The sequence below is a fragment of the Anomaloglossus baeobatrachus genome, chromosome 2, assembly GCF_048569485.1.
Source record: "Anomaloglossus baeobatrachus isolate aAnoBae1 chromosome 2, aAnoBae1.hap1, whole genome shotgun sequence".
NCBI lineage: Eukaryota > Metazoa > Chordata > Amphibia > Anura > Aromobatidae > Anomaloglossus > Anomaloglossus baeobatrachus.
Window position 1 is genome coordinate 328,963,545 of NC_134354.1, and position 25,519 is coordinate 328,989,063.

Consider the following 25,519-nt stretch of genomic DNA (forward strand, 5'->3'; position numbering starts at 1 on the left):
CCATTGGAGTGGCCGTAGATGAAATTGTGCAAACGGCACTGCCTCCATAGCTGCCACCATCTTCCCCAGGAAGTGCATGAGGCGCCTTAAGGGGTGTGATTGACTCCGAAGAAGTGATTGCACCCCTGCCTGCAGAGAAAGCTGTTTGTCCCGCGGTAGCTTGACTAACGCTGGCTGTGTGTGAAACTCCATCCCAAGGTAAGTCAGTGATTGGGTTGGTGTCAACTTGGATTTCGGGAAGTTGATGATCCACCCGAACTGCTGGAGAGTCGCCAGAGCGACGGTAAGGCTTTGTTGACACGCCACCCGAGAAGGGGCCCTGACTAGGAGATCGTCCAAGTAGGGGATCACCGAGTGGCCCTGAGAGTGTAGGACCGCCACGACGGATGCCATGACTTTGGTGAAAACCCGTGGGGCTGTCGCCAGGCCGAAGGGCAATGCGACGAACTGGAGGTGTTCGTCCCCGATGGCGAAACACAGGAAACGTTGATGTTCGGGTGCGATCGGCACATGGAGATAAGCATCCTTGATGTCGATCGATGCCAGGAAGTCTCCTTGTGACAACGAGGCGATGACTGAGCGGAGAGATTCCATCCGAAACCGTCTGGTTCTCACATGTCTGTTGAGTAGCTTGAGGTCCAGAACGGGACGGAATGACCCGTCCTTTTTGGGCACCACGAACAAGTTGGAGTTAAAACCGCGACCACGTTCCTGAGGGGGAACGGGGATCACAACACCTTCTGACTTCAGAGCGTCCACTGCCTGAAAAAGTGCATCGGCCTGAGCGGGGGGTGGGGAGGTTCTGAAGAAACGAGCCGCAGGACGTGAGCTGAACTCTATCCTGTAACCCTGAGACAGAATGTCTCTCACCCATCGGTCTTGAACATGTGGCCACCAGGCGTCTCCAAAGCGGGAGAGCCTGCCATCGACCGAGGATGCGGCTAGGGGAGGCTGAGAGTCATGAGGAGGCCGTCTTGGAGGCAGTGCCTCCTGCGGCCTTTTGGGGGCGTGACTTGCACCGCCACGCATAGGAGTTCCTCTGGCCTTTCTCCGGCCTGTTGGACGAGGAGGATTGTGGCTTGGCGGAGGGACGAAAGGACCGAAACCTTGATTGTATTTTTCGTTGCGGAGGCTTCTTAGGTCTGGACTGGGGTAAGGAGGATTCCTTTCCCTTGGATTTCTTAATAATCTCATCCAAACGTTCGCCAAATAAACGGTCGCCAGAAAAAGGCAGACCAGTTAAGAACCTTTTGGAAGCCGAGTCTGCTTTCCATTCGCGCAGCCACATGGCCCTGCGGACTGCCACGGAGTTAGCGGATGCTACAGCCGTTCGGCTAGCGGAGTCCAGGACGGCGTTCATGGCGTAGGACGAAAAGGCAGACGCCTGGGAAGTCAAAGACGAAACATGCGGAGCAGAATTCCGTGTGACAACATTAATCTCAGCCAGACAAGCAGAGATCGCTTGGAGAGCCCACACAGCGGCAAAGGCCGGGGCGAAAGACGCGCCCGTGGCCTCATAGATGGACTTCACCAAGAGCTCTATCTGTCTGTCAGTGGCATCCTTCAGGGATGAGCCATCTGCAACAGACACAACGGATCTAGCAGCCAATTTGGAGACTGGCGGATCCACCTTGGGAGAGTGAGACCAGCCCTTAACAACTTCAGATGGAAAGGGATAACGCGTGTCAGTATGCCTTTAGGCAAAGCGCTTGTCCGGGACCGCCCTGGGCTTCTGGACAGCATCCCTGAAGTTAGAGTGATCAAAAAACGTATTTCGCGTACGTTTGGGGAACCGAAACGAAACTGGTGTTTCTCCTGCTGCGAAGCCGACTCCTCCACAGGAGGAGGCGGGGGAGAGAGATCCAACACCTGGTTGATGGATGAGATAAGATCATTTACTAAGGCATCCCCCTCAGGTGTATCAAGGTTAAGGGCGAAGTCAGGGTTAGAGCCCTGAGCTCCCACATCCGCCTCGTCTTCCTGAGAGTCCTCCGAGCAGCGTGAGGAAGACGGGGAAGAGTCCCAGCGGGACCGCTTTGCCGGTCTGGGACTGCGGTCCGGGCAGGAGTCCTCTGCCTGAGACCTAGGGGCCAACCTGGGAGCGCGCTGCAGCGCGGACCGAGAGGGGCCTGGAGGAGACAAGCTAACAGGAACCGGGGCCTGTGAAGGGACCGGTCTGGATTGCAATGCCTCCAGGAGCCTAGAAGACCATTTGTCCAAAGACTGTGCCATGGATTGAGAAAGAGACAGAGAGTTTCTCAGCAAAAGAGGCCAACCCCTGTGACTCTGTCCCTGCATGTTCACGGGGAGCAGGGGGGTCTACCTGAGCCGAGGGGCCCACCAGTGCCCGAGGCTCCGGCTGAGCAAGCGTGGCAGGAGTTGAACACTGCTCACAGTGAGGGTACGTGGATCCCGCAGGCAACATAGCCCCACAAGAGGTACAGGCCGCGAAAAAAACCTGTGCCTTAGTAGCTTTGCTCCTTGTGGACGACATGCTGTTGTCTCCTAGGAGAGTGACCAACTGAGGGTATATAGGGACCAAGGTATACGGACTGACCGAACAGATATATATATATCTATTGAATAAACATATATATATGTATCTACACCGGCACCCCAGGGGGGCCAGCACCGGGTGATCGGTGTGGCTTACCGACCGCTAACGAGCGGAGTGTGTCCTCCACATTCCCTGCCTTGGATTCCCCGGAGCTGCTGAGCTGTTCACTGAGAAGCATCCACCGGCAGAATGCCAGAAAATGGCCGCCGGAGCTCTCAGGGGAGGAGTGGAGCCGAGGGCGGCGCCAGCCAAGAGCGGGAATCTGGGGTCCCCACAGTGGTCAGTGAGGGGGGAGGAAGACATGCAGGATGCTCCAGCCCTCACCTCCGACGTCATGCCGGAGAACCCGCCCTTACCCCTGACAGCCAGGCCCGGGGGCGGGATTTTTGTGACTAGGCCCCGGGTGAAGCCGGGGACTAAATTTGAGGCCGCGGCCGACAAGCAGGCACGGTCGGCGCGGAAGTCCACCGGCCTTCTCAGTTCTAAAAGTACCGCGGCTCCCGGGAAGAAGGTGCGCTCTCTGTACGATCCCCGACAGGGATACAGAGTACCTTTAAGTTGCAGGGCCCGGTCCCTGGGGTTGAAGAGGCTCCGGTCCGGCAGGTTCCCTCAGGGGCTGCGGATGGAGCACGGTCCCAGTAAATGGAAGACCGCTCAGGATCCCACTTCTCCCAGAGCCGCTAAGGGATGGTGAAGGAGACGGCATGTGGCTCCAGCCTCTGTACCCGCAATGGGTACCTCAACCTTAACAACACCGCCGACATAGTGGGGTGAGAAGGGAACATGCCGGGGACCCCGTGGGGGTCCTCTTTTCTTCCAACCGACATAAAAAGTCTGAGAATTCATGAGTGGATGTGTGCCTCCTTCCACACAAAGCATAAAACTGAGAAGCCCGTTTTTTTGAAGAAAAAAAAAAAAAAACAAACACCCTCTTTCTCCACTTTATTAATCCCCAAACAGCCCTCCAGGTCCGACGTAATCCACACAAGGTCCCACTACGCTTTCAACTCTGCTACATCGGAAGCGGACAGTGAGCGACCCCAGACCACGACCACTCTCTGTCAGCTCCACGCAGCAACTGAAGTGAGTCGCGCTACCAGCGATGATGTCACTCAGGTTACCGGTGGCCAGTGGCCACCGCTGGATCCTCCAACTGTGACAGCAAGTCGCACGAGTGACTGAAGTGATCAGGGGTACCCTCACTCAGGTGATTTGCTGTCTCGGGTGGAGGACTCCAGCTGGCCGCGGGTAACCTGAGTGACGGCACCGCTGATCGCGTGGCTCACTTCAGTCACTCAGGGAATATGTGGTCACCGGTGAGTCCTTCACCGATGACCGCAAATCAGGCAGCGGCACACAGACAGAGCCACGCAATGACAATGAAGTCGGGTGAAGTTCATCAGAGTTCATTCTGATCGCGTGGCTCTGTCTCGCAGCCAGCCATGCTCTATGGGGATGTAGCAGAGCCGAGTGGGACCGCACTGTCAAAAATGAATTCAAAATGCATTCAAAATGCATCCAAAATGCATGCGTTTTGGATGCATTGTTTTTGTCAAACACAGTTATCCAGTCTGCCACAGGGTGCATTTTTTTCTCCACTTGACAGAACGCAGCATGCGCACATACCCTTAAATGGTATACATGAAATCTAACAACAATAATCTCTTCATATTGTTAGAAGTTACTCAATCCAAATATACATTCAACAAGTTTCCTAATGGAAAACCCTCTTATTTAAAAAATAAATGTACAAAATATATTAATAATAACAAACAGACTTATATATATTCAACAAAAAAAACTTTAAATTTATAATATATATATATATATATATATATATATATATATATATATATATATATATATATATATATATATATATATATGTGTGTGTGAAAAATTCTTTATATACCATGTTCCAAATTATTATGCAAATTGGATTTAAGTGCCATAGCGATTATTATTTTTTTTCAATGAAACTCATTGATGGTATTGTGTCTCAGGGTTCTTTGGATCACTGAAATCAATCTCAGATACCTGTGATAATTACTTTGCCAGGAGACCCCAATAAAAGGAAAACTGGAAGTTCCACAAGATTAAGCAGGCCACAGTTTTCAAGTAAATTGGAAAGAAAAAGGATCTCTAGTGCAATGCCTTGGACAAGGGACGAAAACATTAGATATTTCACGAAAACTTAAGCAAGATCATCGTACTGTAAAGAGATTTGTGGCTGATTCTGAGCACATACATGTTCGTGCTGATAAAGGCAGAATGAGGAAGGTTTCTGCCAGGCAAGTCCATCGGATTAAGAGAGCAGCTGCTAAAAAGCCATTACAAACCAGCAAACAGATATTTGAAACTGCTGGTGCCTCTGGAGTCCCTCAAACCTCAAGGTGTAGGATCCTTCAAAGGCTTGCTGTGGTGCATAAACCTATTATTTGGCCATCCCTAACTAGTGCTCACAAGCAGAAACGGTTGCAGTGGGCCCAGACATACATGAAGATTAATTTTCAAACAGTCCTGTTTACTGATGAGTGTCAAGCAACCCAGGATGGTCAGCAAGAAGGTGGAGGAGTCATGTTTTGGGCCGGAATCATGGGGAGAGATCTGGTAGGCCCCTTTAGGGTTCCTGAAGGTGTGAAAATGACCTCTGCAAAGTATATAGAGTTTCTGACTGACAACTTTCTTCCATGGTACAAAAAGCAGAAACGTGCCTTCAGGAGCAAAATCATCTTCATGCATGACAATGTACCATCTCATGCTGCAAAGAATACTTCTGTGTCATTGGCTGCTATGGGCATAAAAGGAGATAAACTCATGGTGTAGCCACCATCTTCCCCTGACCTCAACCCTATAGATAACCTTTGGAGTATCAAGCAAAAGATCTATGAGGGTGGGAGGCAGTTCACATCAAAACAGCAGCTCTGGGAGGCTAGACTGACATCTTACAAAGAAATTCAAGCAGAAACTCTCCAACAACTCATTTCAAGTTCAATGGATGCTAGAACTGTGAAGGTGATATCAAAGAAAGGTTCCTATGTTAACATGTAACTTGGCCTTTTAGGATGTTTTGGATTGAAATAGCTTTTTATTTCAGTGAATGTGACCTCCTAATGCTGCAAATTCCACAAATGAGCATTTTCTGTTTTTTAAAACATATAAAATGTTTAGAAACTCTACTGTACCTAATAATTTGGAACAGTAGAGTGAGGGTTTTTTTCATTTTGAATATTATACTGTTATCATTGAGAGGTTTCTTCAATAAAATTTGATGTATACTATAATGGATGATGACTTTTATTAGGCTGTAATTTGCACCAAACATTTAGGAAAATCAGAGAAAAATTTAATTTGCATAATAATTTGGAACATGGTGTATATAAGCAAACAACTTTTTTTAACATGTTTTACATACTGTGTGGAGTGCCCATGGACATGTCATTTTCGAGCTATGACCAAAACTCAAAAGATTCCACATGAAATCAACTGAAATATATCAATGCCGTACTGATTTTACAATTGCCACTGCGGCTTATAATCTATATATATAATTTACCTTATTCTGTCTGTCTTGCTCCAAAATGACGTCATTACAGTGACAACCGTCGCCACAGTGCGTGCGCTAAAGAGCCTGCGACCAACGGCTCAGCTAAGTGAACAGCACAAACTGCGGCGCGACAAGACGATGCCCGACACCTTTCCCCGCACCCACACGGAACCCCGACTCCCAGGTGACTGCTGCACCCCCGGGAGCACACACCGGGAATCCAGCCGAGACATACCCTTGCGTTTTCTGGGATAGTGCCGGGAGCCGGCGTACGCTGGTAACCATGGTACACATCGGGTAACTAAGCAAAGCGCCTTGCATAGTTACCCGATTGTGTACCATGGTTACCAGCGCAACTCGGCTCCCCCCCCCCTGTCCTCAGCATGTATACACTGAACACACACACACACGAATAGTCACCTGTCCCCAGCCATGCAGTCCCCGGCACTGACATCCCCAGCGCCATGGCCCCGCTCGGCTCCACCCCCCCCCCCACTCCGCATGTATACACTGAACACACACTCCGGCACTACTGCACCCATCATGCCCACACACACGCAGGCACTACTGCTCCCATTATCCCCGCACACGCGCAGGCACTACCGCTCCCCTCATCCCCGCACACACGCAGGCACTACCGCTCCCATTATCATCCCTGCACACATCCCGGCACTACTGCACCCATCATCCCCGCACACACGCAGGCACTACCGCTCCCATCATCATCCCTGCACATACCCCGGCACTACTGCACCCACCATCCCCGCACACACGTAGGCACTACCGCTCCTATCATCCCCGCACACACGCAGGCACTACCGCTCCCATCATCATCACTGCACACACCCCGGCACTACTACACCTATCATCCCCGCACACACGCAGGCACTACCGCTCCCATCAGCATCCCCGCACACACACAGGCACTACCGCACCCATCATCATCCCCGCACACACCTCGACACTACCGCACCCATCATCATCCCCGCACAGACCCCGGCACTACCGCACTCATCATCATCACCGCGAACACAAGCACTACCTTACTCATCATCATCCCCGCACACACGCAAGCACTACCTGAGTGAAGTCTCCGGTGACAGCGTGGCTCACTTCAGTTGCTACGTGGAGCTGACACAGAGCGGTCGTGTTCTACGGCGCTCCCTGTCAGCTTCATGTAGCAGAGCTGAAAGAGTCGTGTGGATTACGTCAAACCTGGATGGGTGTTTGGGGATTAATAAAGTGGTAAATGAGGGTTTTTTTTTGTCTTTTATTCCAAATAGAGGATTTTTCGTTGTGTGTGTTTATTTACTTTCACTTACAAGTTAATCATGGAAGGTATCTTGGGGAGACGCCTGCCATGATTAACCTAGGACTTAGTGTCAGCTATAAGCTGCCATTTAACTCCTTATTACCCCGATTGCCACCGCACCAGGGCAATTCGGGATGAGCCAGGTAGAGTCCCGGGACTGTCGCATCTAATGGATGCGGCAATTCCGGGCGGCTGCTGGCTGATATTGTTAGGGTGGTGGGCTCCCCATAACGTGGCGGTCCCCATCCTGACAATACCAGCCTTCAGCCGTGTGGCTTAATCGTGGCTGGTATCAAAATTGGGGGGACCGCAGTTTTTTTTTTTTTTCTTATTATTATTTATTTAAATTATTGTACCGCACGATATAGACCCGCCTACCGGCGGCTGTGATTGGTTGCAGTGAGACAGCTGTCACTCAGCGTGGGGGCGTGTCTGACTGCAACCAATCATAGGCGCCGGTGGGTGAGTGAAGCAGGGAACACGAGATTGAATAATGAGCGGCCGGCATTTTCAAAAGCAGGAGGAGCCGCCAGAGCAGTGTGACAGCTGTGCAGCGCCGCGCCGGTGATCGGTGAGTATGAGTGGGGGAGAGAGGGGGGGAGGGATGAAGGGTAGGAAAGAGAGGGAGGGAAGAGAAGTGGGGGGAGGGGGGAGGGAGAGAGGGGGAGGGAGGGGGGTAAAGAGAGTGGGAGGGGGGGGGGGAAGAGTGATTTAAACGATTTAGATCGTTCTGCTGGACATGCTGGGCATGCGTAGTAGAACGTGACGGGATCCGTCAGTGGATTCCGCCGCTTAGTGCATTGCGACGGAATCCGCCCCCATAGACAATCAATAGACACCTTGGCGGATTCTAACGGAATCCGTCAAGGTGCGATATTTTAACGACCAAAAAAAACGCTACATGCAGCGTTCCCGCCGCCCGATGCTGTGTCCAATTAACGACGCAGCGTCGTCCAGCAGATGCAACGCAGACACTTGCGTTACAGTGCGTCGTCAATACAAGTCTATGGAGAATAGCGCAGTGCATCAGCATATTTTTACTTAACTTTACATTGTTCATGGCCTTCTTTCATTACAAGCCATGGGCATCATTAAACATTAGACTCATCTATTAAAACTGTTCTGTTGTTTGTCATTTTAAAACCAATAAACAATTATAAGAATATTAAATTAAACCTAACCCATCCAGTCTATTCATTACCTTATTATTCAATCTGCTAACCTACATACACATTCTAGACTACCCGATACGTTAGAATCGGGCCACCTTCTAGTAGATAAATAACAGCATATTATCCAATGTTTAAGGAAAAAACAAGTCCATTCAATTTCAATCTCTGGATGAAATGCGGCAATATTTTTCAATGTCGCAACACTAGTCTTCGCTACAGTTTTTTTTATATCAATGAATATGATGTCCAAAGAATGGAAACAATAGGTCCACTTGATTTCAGCCCATCTTCTGTAAACTTGCTTCCATTGGGCTCCTGTAATTTATTTCACCGATCATAAATAGTAAAAAATTAGAAATGTAACAAATTGGAAGTCCTCTTTGTTACGCCACCATTTTAGATTTATGAAATTGAAACATCTTGGAATCCGCAACTATGAAAATTCCACTAACTAGAAAAATTACAAAATGCTATAAAATAGATGTTTAGAAGTAGTAAGAATGCAAGTCATAAAAGGTAACAGTTTCAATGATAAAATATGATTGTAGGCTGCAAACAAACATTACATGACAATACCATGTACAATTTCATAGCATGTGTACATCAAAAATCTCAATAGGTATTTTATGAAAGTATCAGTTCTAAGACTATTGTCACACATTAAAAAAGACATGTATTAACATATGTATTAATAACACAATCAATTTTACAGGAAACCTGATATGTCAAAATCACAGTTTAATCTCATTGGTTCTAATGTCTGTAAACGTTCAATCCACAACACCTCGCAGCACTTCAGAATTGCAATGCGGTCACCCCCTCTGCGAGGTTGTTTAACTTTCTCAAGAATTTGGAAACACAATTGTGATGTATTATGTTTTATTACAAGAGGTTATCGTTTATTGATGCACAAGTGCATGACATCATTTGTACCATCACTACTTCCACTGATTTTTTGAAAGTTCCTAATACGGAATGGAAAGGACGGGACTTAAGGGCCATTAACACGCTGCGACATCGCTAACGATATATCGTCAGGGTCACGGTGTTTATGACGCACATCCGGCGTAATTAGCGACATCGCAGAGTGTGGCAGGCTGGAGCGACCTTAAACAATCGCAAAAGAGGCAAAAATCGTTTGTCTGTGAGAGGTCGATTATTTATGAAAAATCGTTGTCTGGTCAGTAGCGATGTTGTTCCTCGTTCCTGCGGCATCACACATCGCTATGTGTGATGCCGCAGGAGCGACGAACATCTCCTTACCTCCGTCAATGAGGAAGGAAGAAGGTGGGAGGCATGTTTCAGCCGCTTATCTCCACCACTTTTCTGCTATTGGACGGCTGCCGTGTGACGTCGCTTTGACGCCGCACAAACCGCCCCCCTTAGAAAGGAGACGGTTCACCGGCAACAGGGCCGTCGCAGGTAAGGTAAGTCCGTGTGATGGGTGTTAGCGATGTTGTGTGTCACGGACAGCGATTTGCCCGTGACGCACAACCGACGGGGGCGGGAACGCTCGCTAGCGATATCGGTACCGATATCGCAGCGTGTAAAGTACCCTTTAGAATGGGATATCAGCAAACTAACCTCCTTTGAACTCCACGCAACCATATGCTGGCAGAATACCACAAGATGGAATGAATACCCCATGGTTTGAGGGGTAATATACGACCTACATTCTTTTGCAATGAGGTGGAATATTACACACAATTTGCAAAAATTTTGAATAAGCACTCAATGGATCTGATGGTTCTGACGATTTAGCATCTACAAATTGCCATAAAGAAGATGTAAGAACGGATTACTGCTATTGAGAAACAACTTCAGGATGGACTCAAAGCGGAAGACTTTAAAAATCTTAAAGATAAAAATCGATAAACAGAAAAGGAATTATGGAGGAATATGAGCAGAAGAAACGAGAAAAGTTTATCCCGTGATTCAGAAGTCTATTTCTCTAAAAGGGTCTATCGTTGACAGGATCCCTCTGGCATAGCTAAACCCTTCACATTCCGTGATTTCAGGAGAACAGGCTCATTTTCATCTTCAGGAAATGAGTCAAATACATCTACTAACCTTTTTTTTTCAGGCAGAAAACAGAAATTTTAAAGAAGAAGAAAAGAAGACGAGCAGTACGTCATTATCAGCGACATTGAAGCTCCTATGCAAACCCGGTCTCACACAATCACGAATCGCTAGTGTTAAATCTGTCATCAAAGGCATTTACTAACGATCAGGTGAGTGTTTTATCTAAAGGTTTGTCATTTTGTCCCACCACAAAATGTGATACTTTTCAACTCAAGATTGATTTGGAAAAACTTTCGAAAAATTAGACTAAAGATACACTATATGAATAAATCAGATGTTGAGGTAAATCAGATAGACACACAGTGCATCAGTATATCACAGGTTGGCTTAAAAAATAAAAGTAAATTTTCCACACCACAAATATACCATCCTGTGGAGACATTTGAATAACAAGTTCAGAAGACAGATGCAATTTTAATGTCTCAGAAACAAGGTAAATATCATATTCACCATAATATTACAGCCAAAGAAAAAAAGCCCTTGATGCAATTATGCAGGATAAAAAAATTGTATGCAAGCTTGTGGACAAGGGGAGAGGTCTGGTAATTATGGATAGGGGGGATTATTTAAGAGAAGTTTATCGTTTATTGTCAGCAAGAGATACCTATGAAGTCTTACATTGTGATCCTCAATTTTCCATACAACGGAGGTTGTATGAACTGGTTAATGGATAGAGAACACGGGGAGTTAAAACGCAAGAGTTCTTGATAAATAAACATCCTATTACCCCCGTGTTCTATATTCTACCGTAGGTTCACGAGTCATTAATCCATCCACTTGGAAGACCAATAGTGGCAGCAAGAGAGTCAATCCTTTCAGCTCCAGTAATTTTTCTTGAAAAATTATTACACCTCTGACAAAAACAGCTCCATTATTTCTATTACATACAAACCATTTTTTGAGAGAAATCAAACATGTAGTAGTAGACGAAACACTTTACTGGTCACTCTTGACGTTTCCAGTTTATATGCATCTATACAGCACTCAAAGGGTGTATCGGCAACTAAATGATTGCTGGATAGCAGTACTCATGATAGATTACAAAGAATTTTTCTCAAACTTTTAGCATTTATTTTGGAAGAAAACTATTTTCTATTTGAGGATACATTTACAGGCAGCGGTGCAGGACCACGATGGGTCCGAATGTTTCACCTCCTTACGCAAATACAAATATGTCTTTTTTTGAAAAAATATTTAATTTATAGCAATTGTATTTTCAGGAGAATTGTATTTTTTTCCGTAGGTTTATTAACGATGTTTTTTTTGCGTTTGGAGGTGTGACATTCAAACCATACAATTATTTGTGGATAAGGCCAGACGCGACTGACACACTGCTGAATGCAGCCTCGCAGCGAGAAAGCAGAGGTAATTACCGGTCATTTCCCACGGCCGGTAATGTGAACTCACATTACCGCTCGGGAGAAATGCAGCGTGTGCTCACAGGGACTCTATCTATCCCTCCATCTATCTTCTATTCTTCTGTCTATTTATCGGTCTACTATCTATCTCAGAAGGAAATCTTTTTTTTTCAATGTGCTTTATTGCATTGAATGCATTAAAGCACATGTACCAACCCGCATGCGGCAAAACTGCGAACAATACTGTGGTAAAACCGCAGCAAACCGTATGCGGTGTTCGGGTGCGGTTTGCCGCGTTTTTTTACCGCGGGTGCGGTAATCTTTCAGACCCTGCGGAATTTTCTTAAGAAAATTCCGTTTTCCATTGCGCACAGGGCCTTACAGTGGGTATGGAAAGTATTCAGACTCCAAGTGAAAAACTTGTTGAATTGTTCCCAAGAAGATTCATAGCTGTACTAGCTCAAAAGGAGAGTGCTTCTACTCAATAGTGAGCAATGGGTCTAAATACTTATGTGATATTTCAATTTTTCTTGTTTAATACATTTGCAAAATTTCTACATTTCTGTTTTTTTCTGACAAGATAGGGTGCAGAGTGTACATTAAAGAGAAAAAAATGAATTGTTTTGAATTTACCAAATGGCTGCAATGAAACAAAGAGTGGAAAAAAATAAAGGGGTCTGAATACATTCCGTACCCACTGTATATTAATTCTGTTTGGATAAAGTTGTCATTCACATTGAATATTAGTACTGAAAAAATTAGTGTTTTGGACACGATGGTAGAAAAGGGTCCAACTAATAATTTGGTAACTGATTTGCTCATGAAGATCACAGATAGAAACAATAATTTTTCTAGCAATCACCCTTTTTTTAAAAAAGCACTTCCATTTTCTCAATTTCAGAGTGATCCGGATTGTGACCAAACAGGAAACAGTAGAAAATAATTTGGATGATGTGGTAGCCAAATTTGAACATCGAGGTTATCCGTTGAAATTCCTGTGAAGGGAACACATTAAACAATACCCTATAAATCAAAACAAAAAAAGATTATCAACGGATGACTTTTGTTAACAAATTTCATCTGTGGTCTCAACTCGTTCATAAAATCATAAAGAAGCATTGCAGTTTTATCAAATTACCATATTCCACTATCCAAGAGTTTCAGCTTTATCCGATAGCCTGTTATCAACACCCTAAGAATATTAGGGATAAAATTGTACATGCAGATCTAGGGATTAAAAAAAATAAAGCTTTTTGTTTCCTCCAAAATCAGATAGATATCCATGCCATAACTGTGTACACTGTTCAGGTGTCATCCCAGGTGAGTATTTCCATCATCCCCGTACGGGTGAAGCATTTAAGATCAGAGAATATTTAACGTGATAGCAAATTTGTGGTATATATACTAAAACCATCTTAAAAATGAAGGAAAGACTATCTAAACAAGTATACGATCCGGCAAAAAAAATCTTTTACTCTCTTTACCTGCACAATTTGAGAAATGTAAACATAATACATCACAATTGCGTTTCCAAATTCTTGAGCAAGTTAAACAACCTCGCAGAGGGGGTAACCGCATTGCAATTCTGAAGTGCTGCGAGGCGTTTTGGATTGATCATTTACAGATATTAGAACCAATGGGATAAACTGTGATTTTGACAAATCAGGTTTCCTTTAAAATTGATTGTATTATTAATACATATTTTAATACATGTCTTTTTTAATATGTGACAATAGTCTTAGAACTGAAACTTAAAAATAATCAGATTTTTGATGTACACACGATATGAAATAGTACATGGTATTGTCATGTAATGTTTGTTTGCAGTCTACAATCATATTTTATCATCGAAACTGTTACCTTTTATGACTCACATTCTTACTGCTTCTAAACATCTACAGTACAGACCAAAAGTTTGGACACACCTTCTCATTCATTTATTTTCATGACTCTGAAAATTGTAGATTCACATTGAAGGCATCAAAACTGTGAATTAACACGTTGAATGAAATACTTAACAAAAAAGTGTGAAACAACTGAAAATATGTCTTATATTCTAGATTTTTCAAAGTAGCCACCTTTTGCTTTGATTACTGCTTTGCACACTCTTGGCATTCTCTTGATGAGCTTCAAGAGGTGGTCACCGGAAATGTTTTTCACTTCACAGGTGTGCCCTGGCAGGTTTAATAAGTGGGATTCCTTGCCTTATAAATGGGGTTGGGATCATCAGTTGTGTTGTGCAGACGTCTGGTGGATACACAGCTGATAGTCCTACTGAGTAGACTTAGAATTTGTATTATGGCAAGAAGAAAGCAGCTAAGTAAAGAAAAACGAGTGGCCATCATTACTTTAAGAATACAAGGTCAGTCAGTCCGAAAAATTGGGAAAACTTTGAAAGTGTCCCCAAGTGAAGTGGTAAAAACAATCAAACGCTACAAAGAAACTGGCTCACATGAGGACCGTCCCAGAAAAGGGAGACGAAGAGTCACCTCTGCTGTGGAGGATAAGTTTATCCGAGTCACCAGCCTCAGAAATCGCAGGTTAACAGCAGCTCAGATTAGAGACATGGTCAATGCCACACAGGGTTCTACCAGCAGACACATCTCTAGAACAACTGTTAAAAGGAGACTTTGTGCAGCAGGCCTTCATGGTAAAATAGCTGCTAGGAAACCACTGCTAAAGACAGGCAACAAGCAGAAGAGACTTGTTTGGGCTAAAGAACACAAGGAATAGACATTAGACCAGTGGAAATCTGTGCTTTAATCTGATGAGTCCAAATTTGAGATCTTTGGATCCAACCACCGTGTCTTTGTGCGACGCAGAAAAGGTGAACGGACTATACATGCCTGGTTCCCACCATGAAGCATGGAGGAGGAGGTGTGATGGTGTGGGGGTGCTTTGCTGGTGACACTGTTGAGGATTTATTCAAAATTGAAGGCATACTAAACCAGCAGGGTTACCACAGCATCTTGCAGCGGCATGCTATTCCATCTGGTTTGCGTTTACTTGGACTATCATTTATTTTTCAACAGGACAATGACCCCAAACACACCTCTAGGCTGTGTAAGGGCTATTTGACTAAGAAGGAGAGTGATGGGATGCTACGCCAGATGACCTGGCCTCCACAGTCACCAGACCGGAACCCAATCGAGATGGTTTGGGGTGAGCTGGACCACACAGTGAAGGCAAAAGGGCCAACAAGTGCTAAGCATCTCTGGGAACTCCTTCAAGACTGTTAGAAGGCCATTTCCGGTGACTACCTCTTGAAGTTCATCAAGAGAATGCCATGAGTGTGCAAAGCAGTAAAATCAAGGTAAAAGGTGGCTACTTTGAAGAACCTAGAATATAAAACATATTTTCAGTTGTTTCACACTTTTTTGTTAAGAATTTAATTCCACATGTGTTAATTCATAGTTTTGATGCCTTCAATGTGAATCTACATTTTTCATAGTCATGAAAATAAAGAAAACTCTTTGAATGAGAAGGTGTGTCCCAACTTTTGGTCTGTACTGTATTTTATAGCGTTTTGTAATTTTTCTAGTTAGTGGTATTTTCATAGTTGCGGATTCCAAGATGTTTCAATTTCATAATTCTAAAATGGTGGCGTAACAAAGAGGACTTCCGATGTGTTAAAGTTCTCATTTTATACTATTTATGATCGGTGAAATAAATTAAAGGAGCCCCATGGAAGCAACTTTACAGAAGATGGGCTGAAATCAAGTGGACCTATTGTTTCCATTCTTTGAACATAATGTTATTCATTGATATAAAAAAAAACTGTAGCGAAGACTAATGTTGCGGCATTGAAAAATATTGTCGCATTTCAACCAGAGCAGAGATTGAAATTGAATGGACTTGATTCTTCCTTGTACGTTGGATACGATGCTGTTATTTATCTAATATATAAAGCTGAGTGTATGTATGTGTGTATATGGATGTACAGTGCCTTGCAAAAGTATTTGGCCCCCTTGAATTTTTCAACCTTTTCCCACATTTCATGCTTCAAACATAAAGATAAAAATTTAAATTTTATGGTGAAGAATCAACAAGTGGGACACAATTGTGAAGTTGAACGATATTTATTGCTTATTTTAAACTTTTTAAAAAAATAAATAACTGAAAAGTGTGACATGCAATATTATTCGGACCCTGTAAGTTAATACTTTGTAGCGGCACCTTTTGCTGCAATTACAGCTGGGGTATGTCTCTATTAGTTTTGCACATCAAGAGACTGAAATTCTTGCCCATTCTTCCTTTATAAACAGCTCGAGCTGAGTGAGGTTGGATGGAGAGCGTTTGTGAACAGCAGTTTTCAGCTCTTTCCACAGATTCTCGATTGTATTCAGGTCTGGACTTGACTTAGCTATTCTAACACCTGGATACATTTATTTGTGAACCATTCCATTGTAGATTTTGCTTTATGTTTTGGATCATTGTCTTGTTGGAAGACAAATCTCCATCCCAGTCTCAGGTCTTTTGCAGACTCAAACAGGTTTTCTTTTGGCATTGTGCCAAAAAAGTTTGATTTTTGGTTTCATCTGACCAAAGCACCTTCTTCCACATGTTTGGGGTGTCTCCCAGGTGGCTTCTGGCAAACTTTAAACAACACTTTTTATGGATATCTTTGAGAAATGGCTTTCTTCTTGCCACTCTTCCATAACGGCCAGATTTGTGCAGTGTACGACTGATTGTTGTCCTATGAACAGACTCTCCCACCTCAGTTGTAGATCTCTGTAGTTCATCCAGAGTGATCATGGGCCTCTTGGCTGCATCTCTGATCAGTCTTCTCCTTGTTTGAGATAAATGTTTTGAGGGACGGCTGGGTCTTGGTAGATTTGCAGTGGTATGATACTCCTTCCATTTCAATATGATCGCTTGCACAATGCTTCTTGGGATGTTTAAAGTTTTGGAAATTTTTTTGTAACCAAATCTAGTTTTAAACTTTTCCACAACAGTATCACGGACCTGCCTGTTGTGTTCCTTGGTCTCCATGATGCTCTCTGTGCTTTAAACAGAACACTGAGACTATCACAGAGCTGTTGCATTTATACAGAGACTTAATTACACACAGGTGGATTATATTTATCATCAGTCATTTAGGACAACATTGGATCATTCAGAGATCCTCAATGATCATCTGGAGTGAGTTTGCTGCACTGAAAGTAAAGGGGCCGAATAATATCGCCCCAATTTTCAGTTTTTAATTTTTTAACAAAGTTTAAAATAAGCAATAAATTTCGTTCAACTTCACAATTGTGTCCCACTTGTTGTTGATTCTTCACAATAAAATTTAAATTTTTATGTTTATGTTTGAAGTCTGAAATGTGGGAAAAGGTTGAAAAATATCAAGGGGGCCGAATACTTTCGCAAGGCACTGTATGTATGTCCGTTAAAGGAATCCGCACTGTCACATTTACAATCACGAAATTTTTGCACAGACACGCCATGTGACTAAGGGGTACTTTGCACGCTGCGACATCGCTAGCCGATGATAGTGATGCTGAGCGCGATAGTACCCGCCCCCGTCGCACATGCGATATCTTGTGATAGCTGCCGTAGCGAACATTATCGCTACGGCAGCTTCACATGCACTTACCCGCCCTGCGACGTCGCTCTGGCCGGCGACCCGCCTCCTTCCTAAGGGGGCAGATCATGCGACATCACACGGCAGGCGGCCAATAGAAGCGGAGGGGCGGAGAAGAGCCGGACGTAAACATCCTGCCCACCTCCTTCCTTCCGCATTGGCGGTGGAGGCAGGTAAGGAGACGTTCCTCGCTCCTGCAGCTTCACACACAGCGATATGTGCTGCCGCAGGAACGAGGAACAACATTGTATCTCCTATTGGTGCGACATTATGCAAATATCCGACGCTACACAGATCACCGATTTACGACGCTTTTGCGATCATTTATCGGCGCATCTAGGCTTTTCACGTTGCGATGTCGTTACCGGCGCCAGATGTGCGTCACTTTCGATTTGACCCCGACGATATCGCAGTAGCGATGTCGCAACATGCAAAGTACCCCTAAGGGAACGTCATAGACTATGTTTTGAAGGGAAAATTTAACCCCGCTCTTCAGTTACTTTCCAAAAACCATGCCTCCATTAAAGTCAATGGAGCTGCGAGCTATAGGTTAATAACAGCAGCTGTGAGTGTTTGCTATACAAAAGAAATTGTTAGTATAAGAAGCTTATGTGTGAGGTAATACGATGTCAGTGAGGAGATGGATAGAGAGATAGAAAGAGACAGACAGACACAGACAGCGAGAGAGAGACAGACAGTCAAACAGACAGACAGAGGCAGCCAGACACAGACAGACCGGCGCAAGAGAGAGAGAGAGAGAGAGAGAGAGATGGACAGACAGGGAAAGAGACAGAGACCAGGAAAGAGAGAGACAGAAAAAGACAAAAACGGGGAACGAGACAGACGGGGGGGGTGAACGAGACAGACGGGGGGGTGAACGAGACAGACGAGGGGGTGAACGAGACAGACGGGGGGGTGAACGAGACAGACGGGGGGGTGAACGAGACAGACGGGGCGGGTGAACGAGACAGACGGGGGGGTGAACGAGACAGACGGGGGGTGAACGAGACAGACGGGGGGTGAACGAGACAGACGGGGGGTGAACGAGACAGACGGGGGGTGAACGAGACAGACGGGGGGTGAACGAGACAAACGGGGGGTGAACGAGACAGACGGGGGGGTGAACGAGACAGACGGGGGGTGAACGAGACAGGCGGGGGGTGAACGAGACAGACGGGGGGGGGGGAACGAGACAGACGGGGGTTGAACGAGACAGACGGGGGTTGAACGAGACAGACGGGGGTTGAACGAGACAGACGGGGGGTGAACGAGACAGACGGGGGGTGAACGAGACAGACGGGGGGTGAACGAGACAGACGGGGGGTGAACGAGACAGACGGGGGGTGAACGAGACAGACGGGGGGTGAACGAGACAGATGGGGGGTGAACGAGACAGACGGGGGGTGAACGAGACAGAGGGGGGGGAAAGAGACAGAGGGGGGGGGAAGAGACAGAGGGGGGGGTAAAAGACAGAGAGGGAAAGGAGACAGAGGGGGAAAGAGACAGACAGAGATTGAGAGAGACAAAGATAGAGAGAGACAGAGAGACTGATACAGAGACAGACAGATATAGACACAGACAGACAGACATGGATAGCGACAGACACACAGACAGAGACAGACAGGGAAAGAGGCAGACAGAGAGACAGACACACAGAGACAGACAGAGACAAATAGACAGAGACTGGGAGAGAGACAGAGACTGGGAGAGAGACAGAGGGACAGTTACTATCCTGGGTAACGCCCGGGTACTACAGCTAGTCTATTATAAGCCGGAGTGGCAATCGTAAATACGGTAATTGTAAAATCAGTACAGCATTGATATATTTCAATTGATTTCATGTGGAATCTTTGGAGATATGGTCAATTCATAACTCGAGAATGAGATGTCCACGGGCACTCCACACAGTGTGCAAAAACATTTTTTTAAAAAAAGTTGTTTTTTTAGATATAAAGAATTGATTTATTTTTTCTCTTCACATAAAGATATGCACAAATTTTGTTATGAGATGTTCTTGTTTCAGGCAACTCAAATATATATTATATATTTTAATTTTTTTACTGGTTGACTATATAGGTTTGTTTGTTATTGTTAATATATTTTTGCTGTAGATTTATTTTTTACAAAAGTTTTTTTTTTGTTTTTTTTTTTTTTTTTTTTAGAAATAAGAGGGTTTTTCCATTAGGAAACTTATTGTATATATATTTAGGTTGAGTCACTTCTAGCAATATGAAGGGTTAATTGTTGGTTGTGGGATTTTATGTATAGATAAAAGAAGCTTTATTTGTGAGTGCCGATCTTTTTCCTTATATGATAGGATTAACGCCCAGTCACACACAACGACTTACCAGCGATCCCGAAAACGATGCGACCTGATAGGGATCGCTGGTAAGTCGCTGGGAGGTCGCTGGTGAGATGTCACACAGTAAGACCTTACCAACGATGCAGGAACGATACAGGTCGCAGTAGCGACCTGTATAACGATCTCAGCAGTCACTGTGACCCTGTCACACGGTGTCAAACACAGCGATGTGTCCTGCCCAGCAGGACATCGCCTTTGAAGAAAATGGCCTGGACCATTCTGCAACGACTAGCGATCTCACAGCAGGGGCCTGATCGCTGGTAGATGTCACACATAGCGAGATCGCTAACGGGATCGCTACTGCGTCACAGAAACTGTGACTCAGCAGCGATCTCGCTAGCGATCTCGTTATATGTGACGGTACCTTTAAGGCCCCTTTACACACTGAGACTTTCTAGCGATCCCACCAGCGATCGCAACCTGGCCGGGATCGCTACAAAGTCTCTTTTGAGTCGCTAGTGAGCTGTCAAACAGGCAGACCTGGCCAACGACGCAGCAGCGATGCGGATCTGCAGAACGACCTAGCTGGTCATTGGGGACGTGTTAAAGCAGCTATTTGAAAGGGAAGTCGCTAACGAAGTCATTGTAACGGTGTCAAACACACCGATGCATGCTACTCAGCAGGAAACAAAAGACCAAAAAATGGTCCTGAAAGATTTGTAGCGATCAGCAACCTCACAGCGGGGGGCCAGGTCGCTGATGCGTTTCAAACACTGCAATGTCGCTGGGGAGGTCGCTATTGCGTCACAAAACCAGTGACGTTACAGCGATGTCGTTAGCGATGTTGCAGTGTGTAAAGGGGCCTTTAGATACATGGCTCAGTGAACTGTATCACACATGATAGGATTAGATACATGGCACAGTAGACAATCATGTGTAAACTAAGATTAGGTCAGTAGGGGTGTGTTTAGGCCAATACAGTCTAGTCTTTAGTCACTCTCCTGTTAAATTGTCAGAAACTGATGGAAGCTTCTTTACTTCAATAAGTGACTGTTTCAGCACCTTTACAGAACAAAGAAATAGTATCTCACCTGCCACATAATACTGTACAGCTCCTTCTGGGATTGGTCTCTGTCTTGAGCAAAAGGTGTGGAGCCCAGATTGGGTTTGCTGGAGATTCTTTCTGTATTTAGGAACATATTAAATGTAATCTACCTATCCCTGCTATGAACAATACTCCATAAACTACCATTCCTAACAATCACTCACCGATGACTGTGGATCATGCGGATATCATACAGTCTCACAAAAGGTCCACTGGCTCCTACCGCCAAGCAGTTGTTGTCCTGGGGGCTGATGCTTACACATTTTGCCTCCACCAATTGGCCACAGTATTCTGTTAAATCTACCAAAACATCAGAGTGGGTGCTGCTCTCTCTTAAGTCATACTGCCTGAAGAAAACAACAACATAAATATGTTCATTTGGTTACATTAAAGAAGTTATCCGGCTTATTTTGCCTTTTTTTGTCATTTCACTATTGGGCTACATAGGGGTAGGTAAGTAGATAGTGACTACCTACCTGCGCTGCTGTCAGCCCCTCTCCCCCAGCACAGAGTGGTCATCTGACCGCTCCTGCCTTGATTTTGCTGCTTTCTGTTATTTCACTTCGAGAGGGGCAGGATCTTGTTGACTGGCATCATAGCTGACAACATGTTGCCACACTGCTGGGTGGGTACAGTGCGTCAGAGTCCCCGCCCCCCTTCCCTTGCACCCTCTCACACATTCCGTAGTGCAGCGGTCTCAAGGATGCTGCCCGTAGGCCACAGGCAGCCCCTGATGCTTCTTGCGGCCCGCAATCCCCTTGATGATTGCTGCCTGTGCTGGGGGCCTGTGCAGTCAGAACGTTATATCAGATGACTGATTTCCAGGCGCTGCGCAGATGCCAGCTCTGTGTACGGCTACTGCAATTGTGCCGCCCCAGCAGCAGTCGAACTGCTCAGATCCGGGATTGCTGTGACTCGAGGGTTTCCGGACCCGGGGGCTTGCGGCCACTTCAAATGCAAGGGGATATTTACAGGGGATGAATGTTCAACCTGCGGGTTGCGGTAAAGGGGTTAAAGGATAGTGGGGATTTGGTGAACGGGTAGCTTGCTTGGCCTTGGGAAGCAGGGTGCAGGGGTTAGATTACTCAATGCGGTAGTCGTGGTGTTGGATCAGGTGGATTAAGCAGACACTCACACAGATGGTAAACCAAATTCTCTAGGCACCGCAGTCTCTACGGGGGAGCCCGTCCAGGTCCAACTCCCAACAGTGTCATTTGGTAAGTTTACAGTTGTGACCCCTTGGCTTGAAACTTTCAGGGCCCTGCTACCCGTGTGTATGGCAGCTGTGCTCTTGGTGGCTGGCACTTGGGATTTCAGTGGGTTGTGTGTTTTGGAGAACCCTATCCCCCGCGTTGTGCTGATGCCTCCAATCTCTGAGCTCTTGGGGAAAGTTCATAAAGAGACTATCCTCCACAGGTTAATTATCAGGTTGCTTGAAGCTACTCCCCGATCTAGGGTCCTGTACCCCGCTGTGCTCGGTACCGGTAAGGTGGCTGGGCTTTCTGGTGCCAACAGTCCTCCTAGACTGCGTCTGTTACACTCATGTCCAGTGTTCCTAATACTGGTCCCCGACTCCTATGGTCCCGGACTACCGCTTGCGACCCAACCTGTTGCACTCCCTGGGAGCTCCAACTCCTCCGCTCCTCACTCCCTGAGGGCTAACTCTGTTCTTCTTGTCTCTCCCCTCCCACCAGTCTGCCTGACCTCTAGGTGGGCGGCCATGCTCCAACTTGACCAACTCACTGGTGTGTCTGTCTAGCCCTGGTGTGAGGTGTGGTTGGGATTTGTAGCGCGGATGTCAGTGACACTGTTGATGGGAACCTGGAACCATGGGAGGGTAGGCCCTGCACCCTGGAGTACAGGATGCAGTTCCCTGTAGCACCCTGACGCAGTCAGGGGCGCTACACAATGATCAGCCGCCGCCCAATCAGAGACCAGAAGCTGATCACTGGAGAAGCTGTATAGAGAGCTCGTCCATGCGTAGCGCCCGGGAATCTGTCATCTGATATAATGCGCTGCCAGCAGTGGCCTCTGCACCGGCAGCGTTCAACAAGGGGACTTCGGGCGGATCGCGTCTGTCAGCACCAGCTCCTGCACTGGCAGCAATCATTAAGGGGGATGCAGTCGCAAGAAGCAGAACACCGAGGGAGGTGAGAAGGATTTGTGTTTGTTTTTTTTGTGTGTGAAGAATGGCACAATATGGGACACTACTACAGGATGGAATATTGCTACAAGAAGAGGACCAGGAAAGGGGACATTACTGCAGGATGGGCACAATACTACAGGATGGGGCACATTACTACAAGATGGGCACAAGGATGGGGCACATCATTACAGGATTGGGGCATTACTATAGGATGAACACATTACTACATTATATGTGCCCATATTGTCCTCTGCTAGAGGTCAGTGCTAGGCAGGCTACTGACAGCCAATGAGTGTGCAGAGGGCGGGGCTGGACAGTGAGGTCGGGCGGTGCCAGCTCTGACTGAGGTTTGGCAACCAAGGAAAGGAAAAAGTCAAGTTTGCTTGAGCTGCAGGTAAATAAAGGGGCTGCAGAGAATAAAGTGATAATGCAAGAAGAGAAAAAGTCAGAAACAAAAAAAAATGTAGGGGCGTTTTATATGACAATACAGCACAGATTAGCTTAAAAAAAATATTGGAGTCTATGTCGGACAACTTCTTTAAAGATGGCTATACTCAATGAAAAGAAAATCTACAAACGTCAGAATTTTCTCACCGGATCAAGCCATCCTCTGCTGCACTCCAGAAAGTGTTTGGCCACATTGGGGCAGTGGCAACTCGTTTCACTCGGTTAGTATGTTGAGCAAAAACATGGAGTGTTTCCTTGGAGTTAACATCATGGACAAGAACCTTGGCATCAGCTGCTCCAGTAATCAAGATACGATCTCCAGTGTGTGGAAGGAACTGACAAAGGAGAAATAGAAAATATAGAATAATTATATTATATTGCTTTAATCCTAGTTATTAGGTGGCCATAGAAAAGTAGGTTTTTTATTCATCAGCAAAATTTCTACATTCATTGTACTGCTTGTGAAATTCCAAATTACAAAAGGTTTTGTGCTGGATTATCAGACCTTAGGAAGGAATACCTTCCTGCAGTCCTTTGTAGAACTACTGCTAACACACTACAATAATATGTGCGAAGCGACCATAACAACTACTTCAATATATACATAGACGCAGACACTTGACACTAAGAATTCTTTGATAGTTGCTTACCTTAACAGAAAAGATGTTGGCAGTGTGACCTGTGTGCATGGACAACAGTTTCTTGTGTCGAAAAGGATCCCACAACATCATATGCTGATCATCTGAGCCAGAGGCCAGCAAGCTGGACAGGAATACAGGTAAGAAGAAAACTAGATCACAATTTATTACATAGACGACCACATATGCAGAAAGGATAATAAAGCATATGATACACTAGAATGGTTCCCTAACCAGAGATTACTAAAGGAAGTGCTGTATACAAAGTCTGAGAGATACACAGCTGTACCTTATAGTGACTGCTTCAGTATAAGGTGTGAATCTATATAAACACAACACGCAAAGGGTATAGCAGCTTTGTTTCAAAGGGTAGTGAAAAATAGTCAAATACTTCTGTACATGAGAAAATACGGTCCACTGGCAATGAACAGCAAATAAAAAGAAACCTGTTCTCGGTAAGTAAATACACAAAAGTACAACAACATTTACAACTCTAAAGCCGGCGTCACACGGTACGATCTATCGTGCGATCGTACCCTCCCCCGTCGTTTGTGCGTCACGGGCAATTAGTTGCCCGTGGTGCACAAAGTCGTTAACCCCCCGTCACACGTACTTACCTGCCAGACGACGTCGCTGTGGGCGGCGAACATCCACTTCCTGAAGGGGGAGGGACGTTCAGCGTCACAGCGACGTCACACAGCGGCCGGCCAATAGAAGCGGAGGGGCGGAGATGAGTGGGACGTAACATCCCGCCCACCTACTTCCTTCCGCATTGCAGGCGGGACGCAGGTAAGCTGTGTTTGTCGTTCCCGGGGTGTTACACGGAGCGACGTGTGCTGCCTCAGGAACGATGAACAACCGGCACGCAAAAGGAGGAACGATTTTATGAAAATGAGCGACGTATTTTTGCTCGTTAACAGTCGCTCGTAGCTGTCACACGCTACGATCTGTCAAACGATGCCGGATGTGTGTCAGTAACGACGTGACCCCGACGACATATCGCCCGATATATCGTAGCGTGTGACGCCGGCATAAGAGCTTTTGTTAATGCTACCTATATTAATCAATCTAATATATAAAGCTCAGTGTATGTATGTATGTATGTATGTATGTATGTATGTATGTATGTATGTATGTATGTATGTATGCTAAAGGAATCCGCACCGCCGCATTTACAATCATGAAATTTTGCACAGACGCCTCATGTGACTCAGGGAACGTCACAGACTATGTTTTGACGGGAAAATTTAACCCTGTGCTTTACAGTTA

General features: G+C 45.6%; 1 protein-coding gene across 2 annotated transcripts in view; it reads right to left on the bottom strand.

The window, feature by feature from the left end:
* Window positions 1-25,519, bottom strand: part of WDTC1 (WD and tetratricopeptide repeats 1) — a 154,145-nt gene that overhangs the window by 78,569 nt on the left and 50,057 nt on the right. For both annotated transcript variants that reach the window (XM_075335920.1, XM_075335919.1), the window contains exons 5-8: window positions 24,263-24,374; window positions 23,760-23,947; window positions 21,184-21,366; window positions 21,006-21,097 (exon numbers count right to left, since the gene is read on the bottom strand). In XM_075335920.1, coding sequence (XP_075192035.1) covers window positions 21,006-21,097; window positions 21,184-21,366; window positions 23,760-23,947; window positions 24,263-24,374 — 575 coding nt within the window. The remainder of the gene's footprint in view (window positions 1-21,005; window positions 21,098-21,183; window positions 21,367-23,759; window positions 23,948-24,262; window positions 24,375-25,519) is intronic.